This window comes from Coptis chinensis, chromosome 8 (assembly GCF_015680905.1).
Source record: "Coptis chinensis isolate HL-2020 chromosome 8, ASM1568090v1, whole genome shotgun sequence".
Classification (NCBI taxonomy): Eukaryota; Viridiplantae; Streptophyta; class Magnoliopsida; order Ranunculales; family Ranunculaceae; genus Coptis; species Coptis chinensis.
The window spans coordinates 66,176,963-66,191,570 of record NC_141463.1 but is presented as its reverse complement, the minus strand read 5'-3'; the positions used below and the strand labels follow the sequence as shown (position 1 = coordinate 66,191,570).

General features: G+C 35.7%; 1 protein-coding gene across 2 annotated transcripts; it reads right to left on the bottom strand.

Annotated features, from left to right (window-relative positions):
* Positions 1-1,695: 1,695 nt before the first annotated feature.
* On the bottom strand, positions 1,696-6,010 carry LOC147482517 (serine carboxypeptidase-like 51). Of its 2 annotated transcripts, XM_086581413.1 has the most exons (13): positions 5,482-6,010; positions 5,291-5,385; positions 5,100-5,207; positions 4,766-5,006; positions 4,516-4,559; positions 4,313-4,380; positions 4,123-4,228; positions 3,818-4,017; positions 3,672-3,741; positions 3,176-3,226; positions 2,807-2,859; positions 2,579-2,714; positions 1,696-2,004 (listed from the first exon to the last, which is right to left on the bottom strand). In XM_086581413.1, exons 1-13 carry the CDS (start codon positions 5,621-5,623, stop codon positions 1,933-1,935), a joined length of 1,386 nt encoding a protein of 461 aa, XP_086437539.1. In that variant the 5' UTR covers positions 5,624-6,010; the 3' UTR covers positions 1,696-1,932. The 2 variants fall into 2 exon arrangements, with proteins under 2 accessions (XP_086437539.1, XP_086437538.1); XM_086581412.1 differs by lacking the exon at positions 1,696-2,004 and having other exon boundaries at positions 2,234-2,714; positions 5,482-5,843.
* Positions 6,011-14,608: the final 8,598 nt, after the last annotated feature.

Here is a 14,608-nt window from a genome sequence, read left to right as displayed (position 1 = left end):
TGTTTTGTTCTTATGTAAAGTTGCTATTTTGATTACTTAAATGACACATTTTTATCTTAATTTGTGATGATTTTGGGTTTTGCATGAGGGTGATGTTAGTTTAGAATGGCTATCAGCTTTTGTTGAAGATTGTTTATCAAGTAGTGGAAACTGCATAGCAGCAGCACCAGTTACTAGTCACGAGCAAATAACCAACACCCCAATTGCACCTCCCCAACCCCCAAAACCTTCTGAAAAAACGTTAACCTCTTAAATTTCAAACATCTTAAATTTCGATTTCACTATAATTTCAGATTTTCAGTTGACATTTCAAGAGTTGGTGTGTCGAAATGTTAGGTGGATTCCTCAATGTTGAAACTAATGCCACATAAGCAAATTTAGATTTGGGGAAATTTTTAACAACCCACGTCAGCACGCCATCCAATTAATTTGACGGTTTGACTAAATTGAAATGTTTTGATAGTACAATGTTTATTTGAATAAAAAAAAAATGTGTTATCTGTTTTGAAACCAATTGCAAAGTTTGATGTATTTTTTGGTCATTTTCTCATTTAAATTTACATAGTTACATAGTAGTTTCACATATGAAAATTTAATTTTACAGAGTAGTTTGATATATGAAAATTTGAATTTACATAGTAGTTTGATATAAGAAAATTTGAATTTACATAGTATGCATAGTAGATTTGCGAAACAAAACATGTCTGATGAAAAAACATTTGTACTATGCAAACTTAAATTTACATAGTCACTGGAGCTATGAAAACTTAAATTTACATAGTAACTTGATCTATGAAAATTTAAATTTAATTAGAATAGTGTGTTTACAAATATGCAACACAAATAAGAAACTATGCATGATAAATTGTTTTCACATAACATTTCTTTGAAATTGACCAATCTAATATCTGACAAAATGAGTTAATATCTGACAAAATGAACTCATGTAATTTTATACAACCTGTTAAAATGTATTTATACACAGTAGATTACTACAACTAATATCTGACATAACTGATCTATATAAATTTAAATTTACACAGTAACTTGATCTATGAAAAGTTAAATTTTCATAGAAAAAACAGAAACCTATACAAAATTATAGTATAACTGATCTACTATACAAATTTATTTTTGCATAGCAATTCTAATATGTAAATTTATTTTTGCATACAAATGTTATGTAAATTTATATTTACATACAAATTTTACTGTATAAATTTCCTTTTGCATAATATTCTAAAATGAAAAGTTATTTTCGCATTAAAAATGCAAACTATGCATTTTTTTTTTTTCAAAGAGCGATTCCTTGGCCATTGTTTTTTTGTTTGAAAAATTATCTAGAGATTTTCCAATGGATTATGGTTTACATATGTTTTTTAAAAAACCAAACTTGTTTTGATTTTAGTAGTGTTTTATGACAAAGAAATTGATATTTTACATCTGAATAGCAAGATGTTTCTACACTAATTCAAAAATGATAAATTTCTGGATCTGAAATAGAGAATAGAAGAAAGTGGACTAATGGAGATGACGGGGGTATTCAGATTATTATTAGTTTTATTTTCTTATTTCGAAAAACAGGGAAGTTTTGTGGGTTTGTCCGCAAACTAGGGTTTTTTAAGTACCTGAATCAAGCCGAGGGAGATTTATCCCAAAACCTGCTTGTACAAGTACCTTTACTAGTACACGAAATATTAAATTTTTTCTATTTATTCAACTCAAAATCCTTGAGGACAAAAAACGAAATGTAAAAACTCCTTATGCATTTGGCTCGAGTAAAGTTCCTCCTCATCAAAGGTCTTTTCCACCTTTGCACCATGTTCTTCCGTGGTCGATCTTCTCTGATTTTGTCCTCGTTGGATACAGAATTCACACTATTTGCATTCCTTTTTCCCTCTTATTCTAAAATAATTCTAGTCATAGTGTCTATTACGAAGAAATTGGAGAGCGAGTGATGTCACCTATCATCTTCAATGCGAGACAAGGCTGGTCAACGGGCACCTGCGTCAGGTTACATTACTCAGTCAAGCTTACATTAAATCCATGCCCTACCGCATGTGGACCAAAGTACAACTGAGTGATGACCACAGTACTAATTGACACTTGAGACCAAAGTTCAGAATTTCCTCCATTAATGATGCACACATCATTTGTCATAAAAAATGGGGTCTTGGGTATGTCTCAAATAGTCAAATGTACCTCTCTTGGTGTACTTAACAGTGTTTGTGTGTAAATGAAAGTGGAGTACTCTGATTCCTGAATTGGTACTACAGGTAAATTGGTAAGATTATGACATTACATACATTTGTACCAAGTACCCGGACACCAACTTCCTTACATGGTACTGTTCTAGACATGTATGTGCAAGATATAATTTACCAAATCATATTGCAAACACTCGAACCAAATTATAGGAAAGCTGTTGTCCTAATAAGAATCCTATGAAGTCAGCACTCTATATAATATTTTCGTGCTTCACACATTTTAGTCAGTTGCTTTGACTGTAAAGTCGGCGATTCATGAGAGTTAATTGGTGATGATTGTGACGTGGAGATGATGATGGATGTTGACTTACAAAATGACCAGCCCCAAGGATCCAATAGAAATGAAGATTCTTGTATGACTTGGTGAAACCTCTTGTAATTGTTGTGTCTTCTGCACAGTACAATGGAGTTCTATCCAAGCTGAAGAAGCTTTTCATACCTTCCCATCTAAACAAGTAATGAACGAAAATGAAGGTTGTTTCATTAACATCTTATTATTTTTATTGAAGGAAAATTAGACAGGAAATGTCTAATGTTACCTAAGCTTCTCAACCCATGCTTCAGTTCCCTTGGTTGCACATATTAGATCAAGCTACAAAAATCAACCAAAAGTCAGCTCCCTTGTAACTTGGTGCTTTCCAGAACAAAAACAAAAAAGCTTAGCCACGCACTTTTTTGCTTTCCAAAAGTAACTATCCTTTAAGTTTTGGTCTCAAGCTTAGATTCAACTTTCATCATTGCAAGAAATGTGCTTAATGTTTACTCAAAGCTTAAACAGGCAATGTAGCACTGGAAGTGGGTGGTCCAACAACCCACTTTATTTGAGATTTTGAGGGCTTATCCTTGTAATGAGGATTAAATTGTGCCCAATTGTTGAAAACGACTTCCAAAGAGTCAAGATCCCATACCTGTCCATTGTATACAGTCACATTCACCCCTTTAGCTAAGAGCTCATCTACCTGCACAAAACAAGAGGCCATCTTAATTAGATAACTAAACTTCCTGCCAGCTAAAATGATAACATTAGAGATGAACAGGACTGGTATTGTTGGGAATACCTACATTAGAAGTATCGCACCTTGGTAAGTTTAAATACATAATTAATCAGGAAGAATTACCCCGAATAAATTTAGAGATTCTTGTTGTGAAGACTAGGATAAATGCAATCAGAATTAATCGTAGTTGTATCATTTTCATATATAAGAGGCATTTCAAAAATAATAATAATATACGGCCGATCCAAGTTCTTGGTTTTCCAAATAGAGTTTGATTCAAAAATCTAAACCGAATGAAGACCAAAGACGTCGTCATCATGTTTACGTCTTCCTTGGTATCAAGCATTCTTAACATGACTTTGAGGCTACTAAGCTCAACCATAAACAAAGCTTCCATAGAACACAATACCTCGTTAATTCTTGGCCTCATGAAATCACCTTCAAGACCTGTGAACACTAGTTCTGACTGCCCTCCCCATCTGCAATAGCAAATTGACTGATCATTTAGCGAAAAGTGATTATATACTAGTTAAAAGAAGTACTTGATAAACTCACGTTACATTCTCTGGGATGACCTTTAATTGCTTCTTGATAGGCCCATTCATGAAGCTACCAAGATCACCACCCCCACCAGGGTAAGCTTTCAGGGAGTCGAGATATCTGGAGTATCTCTTGATTGCAATTCCTTTTGATAATTCCACGGCTACTGTGGAAAGTGGGTCCCTTCCTGAATCAAGCATGAAATTGTAGAAATCCTGTAACACCCAAACAATTGTTGGTAAACCTAAAAATGACTTTCAAATCGAAGATAAATAGATGTCAAAAACTCAAAACAATGAGTAAAGGATTTTGTTAGATACCACAGAGTTACTGTATCTGCTAATCACACCCTCAAGTTCGCTCCATGAATTTGTTGCATCTACATATTGGCCATCCTCAAGTTGCTTCTTAATTTGTTGAGCTAGACTGTTGTTTCAAATGGGAGTTCTTAGTTAATTAAAAAAATACTCTATTGAAATTGCAAAATAAGGAATTTATTCAAGTGTTAACCTGTTTGACTTCACTACTCCGATTGTGTCGAGGCGTGATACATCCTTGAGCAAAGGCCCCCATGAGAGCTGCATATATTGGAAGTGAAGTCTTACTAAACGTATTTGCTTAATGATCTCAATGGAGAACAAAATAATGACGATAAGAGAACCAAAATAAAACGAGGATGACCATTTGAAATACTAATACTGAGTACTACTGACCACAAAATCTTCAGGAGAAATCCAACTATCTCCCACAGCAACCCCTGAATCCAGAAAAAAAAAGAGGAAAAAAACAGAAAATATGATTCAATAGGCAATTCATAATGAAACAATCACCATTGGCAGAATGATACAGGACAATGTCTACAGTGTACCACATCAAATCTGTAATTGATTACTTGATAAGTGCATACTGTAATGAGCTCTAAGAATGAAATTGGCAAAAAGGGATATAAACACATTTAAATACCTCCAAGTTTAAGCTTCAATTCGCCAGTTTCTATTGCTCTTAGAACCGATAATCCAAGAGTAACGGCATACTTCCCCCCATAAGACTCTGCTACAATATAAAGAGGACTCTTTTGAAGATCCTCATTCTTATTGAACAGCGTCTTCAGCAAGGTAGTTAAATCAGTTGCTGCCTCAACATCAGTTTTCACAACTGCCTTCTCATTCTCCACAAAACTGAATCCAGTCCCAACTGGATTATCCTAAAGAACACCAAAAACCTCTCATTTACCCATTCCATTTCATTATTGAAAATGTATTAGAAAGGAAGAAAAGAGCAAAGCGCAACGACTTACGACAAACAAGAGATCAGCCTTCCGCAACCAAGTTGAGTTTCTAGGCTTCAAATTAGTATCTACAGGTCCTACTTCTTGAAAATTACCAATCCCAACTCCAGAAGCACCCTTTTTTTTTAAAACCAAACACAAATTCACAAACAAATTCATATTTCCAGAAATAATGAGTTGACATGAAAAATGGTACTTACAGGTCCACCTTGCAACCAAAGTACAATTGGCCAAGGACTGTTTGGATCTTCAACTCTGTAAGGACTTTTATAATGCCAATAAAACATGTGTGCTTCTACATAACACAACAAAAACAATCCTCACATTCTATAAATAAATGCAATAAAAAGAATGCAATACTAATAAACTGTCAAAAAGACAGTAACCTTACTTGGTCGAACTTCAACATAACCCCATTGTTGAGATCCATCTTTAGTACCAGCAGCATTCGTCAAAAGTCCTCCATGAAAAAGAGGAAAAAGAATAAGAACAGAGACATGAAGAAGAAGAAGAAGGAAGAATAGTTTCTCCATGACTCAGATGAAAAAATGAGCACAACCACAACCACACTTCAAAGAGATAAAAGACAGATGGAATGCATATATATATCTGTAACAGAACACCTAAAAGAGTATAAAAGTGAAGTTAAATGATAGAATCATTTGAGGTTAAAAATGGAACTTTGTATCTGGCCAAAAAGGTTGTTGTCCTTTTTTCCTCTGTTTAGCTAACGTTTTCTATATATTTTTACGTGTGATGAAAGTCAGTACATAATAATGAGTATATGAAAATGAATGACGAAGAAAAACTAGCAAAGAAAGAAAAAAGAAAGGCTGAGAGAGAAAAGATATTGCGTAAAGGATTTGACTGCAGGTAATAAATCCAGAGATAGACGCACACGTTTGTCCTCAAAATCCTCAAAAGTGTTCAGTGATACAGTGAGTCAGTGACTTATTTGAAGAGATCCTCTGTTTGTTTGCGCCATAAAAAAAGGATATATTTACTATTTTTCTGGATAATATGCTGCAGACTAGATCGTGAACCCTAGAGTACTAGACTAGATACAGATTAGATTAGAGATTGAGCTGCGTTGGGGCTGTGAATCCTTATAGTATGGACATTTTTCTAAGCTAGTTACTAATACAATTATATAAAAAAAAATTGAAATCCTCGGGGTGCGGTCTCCCTCACCAGCATCTCCTGGTTACATCGAATATTAAATCTCCGTCTGCAATCTTGTTTATATTGGGAATGCATTTGCCAATTCGCTTGTACAATGTCTATGAACAAAAACATTTTACTATTTAAGCATAGAACACAAAGCAAAAAATGCTACACTTTTGTTTATTATTGACTTTGAATTTGTAGGTGAACAAGTTTGGACTACTTTCAATCACTATCATATTTGTTATCTATATTTTCACTAATGTTCATGTAGCTAAAAATATAATCTGGGCAAGAACATTTTAACCTAAAGTTGAAAAGAAACCTGATCATGAAGCTGCACATGTTGTAGAAGATGTCTTGCCGAATACGATGAAACATTAACAAAATTAGCTGGTCCATCCAGCGCATTTTGCTCCCACATCATTCCAACCACATGCCTATTAGAAGATACATTCTCTGTCATTTTATTTTATTTTGACTTCAGCTTGTGATTTGTACTTTTGTTTACATCTCTATTCACAGGACTACAGGAGATCCTATTCACAGAATCCTGTCAGGAACCTTCAAGCTCCTTAGAGCATTTGCAATGCAGGTGATAGTTTTCACCCCCTTTATCACCGTCACCTCTTCACTTTTCACCCCCTCTATCACCAACCCGGTGATAAACAAGGTGAAGTTGTGCAATGCAAAAGTGATAAAAAATATCTCCGGACGGGATGTTGGATTCCGGCCCGGACATAAAAATTGAAAAAAATCTCGGACGGAATGAAACATCCCGTCTGAAATTTAAAAAAATCGAAAAAAAAAAACGAAAAATCATGCGAGACGGAATCTAACATCCCGTCCAAAAAAAACCATTTTTTTTAAAAACAACACGAGACGGAATCCAACATCCCGTCCGGTTAACAAGTCGATGATAAACTTCGGTGGGAAGGTTTCACCTTGTTTTGAACTTCGGGAAAACTATCACCGAAGTTTATCACCCAAAGATTGCACAAAGACTTTTAGAGGAAAGTAGGTGATAGTTATCACTTCCCCCCCTCTATCACCTGCATTGCAAATGCTCTTAGCTTGGAATTATTAACCCCATCTGATTCTGTTGAGGGTATACCACGGTTTGATATAACTAATGAGGATTGGAACTTAGGCCAAGTCCAATGGTGCGGTAAAATACTAAATTTTGCGTAAAATGTGATTCAATGGTACGTTAAAACGTTATCCCATCAACGCTATTGTTATAAATTTCGCTATGTATACAGTTACTTTTAATGATATAGCGTATGCTCTGCACGCCAGAACGAGTGGCGGGTAGGAAAAAAAATCCAAATAAAATTGTACGCCCCTGTAGATAGCGGTTAAAAATTTGATTTAATTTTGAAATAACTCTACACGCCACTCACTGTGGCACTGTGGATAGTGGTTAGAAATTTGATTTAATTTTGAAATAACTCTACACGCCACTCACTGTGGCGGTTAGAATTCAATTAATATTTCCACCCACCACTCCCAATAGGGGTTAGAATTGAATTCGTTTTTTTAATAAATTAATTTATTCAATTACCATTCTATTCTACAAGTCTACACACTACTGTGTTTTTTTTTAAAGGGTAAAATGAGGAGATAATTACCTACACACCTGTGGGAGTGGCGTATAAAACAATTTGGTTTTTTTTTTTTTTTTTTTTTCGCCATTACTAATGGAGGATAACAAAGGGTCGATATTATTGCGAAAACACAATAACGATATTTAACAAAATCGATATTTTAGGCTGCACGTGGCGGCTGAAAAAACAAATCATTGGGTTTTATTTCGCTATCCCACTAACGGTATCCATTGTGCTATTGTGGTTTGGTGTTTGGTGTGTGGTTTGGTGTTTTGCTACACCAAACCATTCGACTTAGCCTTAGTAAACGAGGAACCTCGGTTATTTAATCTTGTGTTAAGTCAATGGATAGTATCCAACTATGTCCAACGAATGTATACATAGTTACAAAAAAAAAATTCGAATGCATCTAAACAAAAAAAAAAATCGTACTGAGTTGTGTTTTTGGTAATAATATGATGATTTTCATGGCGTATAATGTTCTAATTCCATGTTGCGTGTTTCCTGTAAGTCTTCTTTTCACTTGAATTTACTTGGAGAGCTTAAAGACATAGACACTGGTCATGGGCTCATGCGTCTCCAAAATCCTGGCATTTTGGAGTTATATGTATGTATTGGGTGGGCCATGGGTATAAGCCTTGTATCATGGGCTTGATACGGCAAAACGTTTTGGGGTTGCGCTTGACATAGTGCTTTGGGTTGGATAATCTCCACTGCATCAAAATTTTGACATAATGGATTGGGCTGAGTGGCTGACATATGTATGAAATAAGATTCGCAGACAGCGACCACGGGCAATCCAGATTCCCGACCAGATAAAAGGTTTCAGCAGAATCCAACTTGCCAGTTAAGTTGCAAAACGATGACATTGTTCGCATACCAGTTAACTCTATGACACCACTTCATTTCTGTGATGTCTAAGAACACGTTCTTACTTATGCTCTAAAATCACACAACAAAATGAATGAAGAAAACAGAATCAAAGAAGATGAAATGAATACTTGTTTTATTAAAATGGCGATAACAATTTACAATTTCTCTCTTTTCTTCTTCTCTATTTTTCTCTCTCCTCTTTTCAATGATTTTTTGGATAATGAATAAATGAATCCCTTTTCTGATGCTCTTCCAGTCTTTATATAGTGTCCTGATTTGGTTTGGACCCAGTCAATCTTTGACACGTGTCCCTTGCCTTTCTTTCTTGTTTCCTGCTTTTTATCTGCAACACAATTTAAACACCTACGAGATTTACCCAGATATTGGCCTTTATCTCGAGTTTTAAAATACCAAAACGAACATGTTTATAGGTACGATATTTGCCCACTACATCGCCCCCTCTCGAAAATTTGAATTTTTTTTTTAAATTTCAACTTTTCGAAAAGCAATTATACCAAATAACGGATATGAAAACTATCGGGCCCAAACAAACACCCGGTCCAATATTTCAAAAAATATAAATTTAAACCTCTTTAGCTTCTTCAGTACGCCTCCAAACACCTAAAAACAAACTCTGGTTTTCTTCTTCTTCAACTTTCCAGAAGTCATCCCTCTTGCAATCCATAAGGTATGCTCTTTTATCCTGCACTTTATTAACCTTTCTAACACATGCATTGATATACTTGCTTTAGTAATAATAGATACGATATTTTATCTTAGCTTTAGTTGTTTACATCTGAATCACTTAATTTTGCATGTCTATGTGTACTAATGCTTATGTAATGACATATATTATTACCTTGAACTTCTAAACATATAAAAGTTTGACTCTTTTTATTCCTACCTTAGTTTTTATCTTTTTGTTTGTTCTGGCTTTACTATCGGCATGTATCACAATATTTCTGATATTACTTTATTCCGATATAACTTTATTCATCTGTATCTCCAATGACTTATATCGACCTTGCCGATACTACAATATCATGCAGCTAATAACATTATAAATATTGAAGTGCCGATATTAAAAATACCTTTGTCCTTCCTTCTTTGTGTATAGTAATTTCAATGGCTAGTGAAGATATCATCTCTGATGCTAGTCTCCCTTCTGAGGATACCATATCGGATAGCAGACGATATAATTTCTGATGATAGACCTTTTAGTCAAAACTTCGCTTCGACTTCGAACAATAACTCTCGACCCCATATTACATGGGACCTATCTTATGTTGTAGAAGGTATTCCATGCCATCCTTTTGCAACCACTGATTCTAAATCTGAACGTGATACCATAGAAGATACCAGCCGATGGAGAACTGGTCTTTGTAATTTCTTTATTAAACGACCCAATCTATCGTTAGTTCAAACCACCTATCAAATTCCTTCTTTACTTTATCTACAACATTATGCTAGTAGTCGGGCTTTTACTCAATGCCAGAGCGGTACCAAGAATGGAATCATTATTACTGTCGGCCAACTCGCTACTGGTCTGAGATTTCCTCTATCCACCCTTGATCGTGAAGTACTGAACCATTTAGACATTTCTCCCCGGTCGGGTAATCGGTAACTTCGGCACCGATGTTTGTATGTAATTATTATAATGACCACCTTTCTCCGATAAATATGCTCTTGATCAGATTAGGTTATCCGATATTCTTATGCACTATAGATTCTGTGAAAAGATTATCGGATACTTTTATCCCAAAAAACATACCTATCGAAACATTAAGGGTATTCTTAGAAAAAACCGCAATAGCAACAAACAATTGGACCCAAAGATCCTATTGTTGTTTTAGGTAACTGGGAAAGTTCGATAGCCCAAAGAAATCCCCTTTGAAACATCAAGTCTTCAACCCCACAAGTATGTCCCCCCTTTTCCTTTGTTTTCCTTCTTCAGTCCTCAGAACCCCTTATCTAATTTCACTCTCATTTGCGTCTTTTCAGTACTTCTACCTCATTTTGCCAAAGCTCATGGTAATTCCGACCGAGTATTAAGGCTTTTAGAAGGAACTGAAGCCGATGTTGATATTAAAATGGGTGCCGATAAAGAAGGGAATCCCAAAGTTACTGTTCATCTGCCCGATATCTCCCACTATCGGGCACCTCTTTACGTTCTCAAACATCAAGCTCTTCAAAAAATGGGTCAGTCGCCAACTCCCCCTCAATCTCCTTTAAACGATTCCTCAGACGATCTACCCTTTATTATATCCTCCTTTGCCTTGCACGAATTGCCTCCTAAACTTCCCAAAAGCTTCTACGATTATCTAGATAACACTTGTATCATGACTCCCAATCTTTTCCCTGATATTAAAAAAGAAGTTTCTGATTTTTATGAATATCCGATATTGCAAAATATATTTAATCAACATATTTTATTGTACACAGATATGGCTCCTCGAATGCCGATGAATGCCAACACTGGTCGTTATTTATCTGAGAAAGGGAAAAAGAAAACACCGAATCCCTCTTCCAAACCCCCTGCTGCTGATAAACAACCTGCTCCCCCTTCCATCCCTACCAATCCTCCTAATGTTCCTAAAAATCATCATCCCTCTGCATCCCAACCCAATACCACCATGCCCCCTCCAACTACTAATGTCTCTTCTAAAAAAAGAAAAACTCACTCATGGGGTGAAAGTAGTCTTCCCGATGGTCAAAACCTTAACTCCTTTTTAAATCGGCCGATGCTCAAGAAATTTTCGGACTGAATTTTTACCTTGCTTTGATGGCAGCCCTATCCCTTTAAATACCTCTTTTTTCAAGATACTCATAAGACCCGAACTAGGTGTTGCTTTAGCTAGCAGCTCTATTCTTCCTCGAAAAGACAAAATTGTTGCTCTCAACATTGACTCCTCTGAGCGGGTTACCGAGTTTTACGATCATATGGAGAAGGTACTTATATTTTGTCTTCTTTTATTTCATACCAATCTCGTCTTTTTACTTTGTACTTATCTACTTTGGATATTTTTATAGGCGAAAGCACTTGCCATGGCTCAATTTGATCTGCTTCATAAGCAAGAATGCGAAATCAGGCGCATTAGAAAAACTCTGACTACTTAGCGATTAGAATTCGATCAATTATCCCAAGAAAACAATGGGTTCCAGAAGGAAATTCGTCAGCTGAAAGCTGCTATGAAGCAACAATCTGAGAAAGCCCAGAAAACATTATCGGATAAAGAGGTTGATCATGCCGAACTTGTGAAGAAAATGATTGATGATTTTGCTTTGCCGAAAAGACGAGAAGTCACGTAAAGCCTCCGGCTGCCGATGCTGAATTCAATAACATCATGGCAGCTGTTAATTCCCTTAGTGATAAGTTGGATATCTGCAAGCCTTTTGTTCCCCGTAACATCCTTATGGAGAACAATATGCTTCCGGATGATGAAGATGGAGATACAGCTACTGTGGCTGATACCACCTCACTGCTTCCACCTGATGCTACTCAACCTACTGAGGCCACCTTATCTGATGTTGATGCACTTCTGAACAATCCTCTTTAAACTATCCTCTTTTTGCTCCAAAGTTGTAATCTGCTAACACTATATAGTTCTTGACTGTTCTAAATTCTTAGTTCCATTGATCTTTTGTTTTGATACTTCACCATTATTTGTAATTTTTCCATACTTGCATTATGTCGGCAATATTTAGAATTAAATCAGAAAGAAAATACAATTTTCGATATCCTCAACTAAAATAATAGTATCGACGATACTTAGAATTAAATCAGAAATAAAATATAATTTTCGATATCCTCAACTAAAATAATAGTATCGGCGATACTTAGAATTAAATCAGAAAGAAAATATAATTTTCGATATCCTTAACTAAAATAATAGTATCGGCAATACTTATAATTAAATCAGAAAGAAAATACAATTTTCGATATCCTCAACTAAAATAATAGTATCGGCGATACTTAGAATTAAACCAGTCTGCCAATTTACTTTTATCAAAGCACTACCACATACCTTTATTATCAAATGATCTTCCATGGCTCCTCCTTTACGGATATCTTGCTTGATAGCTACGATCTTTTTATGCCTGATATCTGCCCCTATTTTTGATATCAGGACTTTTTGACAATACGCCTGAAATCAACATTTCTGCCAATCCCAGGACTTTCTTATGCCTGATATCTGCCACTGTTTTTGATATCATGTCTTTTTGACAATATGCCCGATATCAACACGTCTGCCGATATTAGGACTTCTTATGCCTAATATCAACATTTCTGTCAATATTAGGACTTTTGACAATATGCCTGATACCAACACGTCCGTTGAAATCAGGACTTCTTACCCCTAATGTCAACATTTCTATCGACATCAAGACTTCTTATGCCTGATATCTGCCTCTGTTTCTGATATCAGGATTTTTTGACAATATGCCTTATATTAACATTTCTGTCAATATCAGGACTTTTTATGCCTGATATCTCTGCCTTTGTTTATGATATCAGGACTTTTTGACAATATGCCTGATATCAATATTGCTACCAATATCAGGACTTTTTATGCCTAATATCTACCTCTGTTTCTGATATCAAGACTTTTTGACAATATGGCTGATATCAATATTGCTACCAATATTAGGACTCTTTGACAATATGCCTGATATCAATATTTTTATCGATACCCGGATTTTTACCATATGCTAACACCATATATATTTATATATATATATAAAATGAAATTTGAAACTTGAATCCCTTTATATTGAATTGAAAATTCATGCTACACATCTTAATTGCTCATGAAATTTGATATAAATACCTTTACATTATTGATAGAATACCTTCAGATTACTGACATTCTGGGGTTTTTCTAACACTTCACCATTAGCTTTCTTTAGATAATATGCTCCATTTAGTCCCACTTTGTGGACAATGTATGGACCTTCCCAATTCGCCGATAACTTCCCAGCTCCTTTTCCTTTTGTCGCCCGTGTAACCTCTTTCAGCACTAGGTCACCTTTCTGAAAACTTCTTTCTTTTACTTTCTTATTAAATGCTTTTCTGAGCTGCCTATGATAAGAATCAAGCCTCATTCTTGCTTGCTCCCTTCTTTCTTCTAAATTTAAGATCTCTACCTGCATCCCCCGATCATTCAATCCTTTTTCTACAAGCATTGTCCTTGATGTCGACACTACCATCTCAGCTGGAGTTACAGCTTCCATCCCATAAGGTAACGTAAATAGTGATTCTCCTGTTGCTACTCTAGGTTGTTCTATATGCCCACAACACACTATTTAACTCATCAATCCACAAGCTTTTCTTATCTTCCAGCTTCTTTTGATGTTGTCCATAATGGTCTTATTCGTTGCTTCTGCCTGCCCATTCCCTTGAGCATAATAAGGTGTCGATGTAAAGTGTTTGATCTGATACGATTCTAAAAAATCTTTCACTTTTTCCCCAATGAATTGAGGTCCATTATCCGATATAATAGCATGCGGCAACCCATATCGGCAAACCACCTTTTCAAACAAAAACCCAATAATGTCCTGCTCCTTGACATGTCGCAAAGCTATCGCTTCTACCCACTTAGTGAAATAGCCAGTTACTGCTAAGATGAATCTCTTATTTCCTCTTCCAGGTACGAGAGGCCCTACAATGTCCATCCCCCATAACGCGAACGACCATGGGTTCGAAACACAGTGTAATTCCTCTGTTGGCACATGAATGGCATGTCCATGTTTCTGACACTGACTACACTTTTTTGCATATCGTAGACAATCTCGCCTCATTTGTGGCCAAAAATACCCCTGCCTTGCAATCTTATAAGTCAACGATCTTCCTGCCGAATGATTGCCACATTCTCC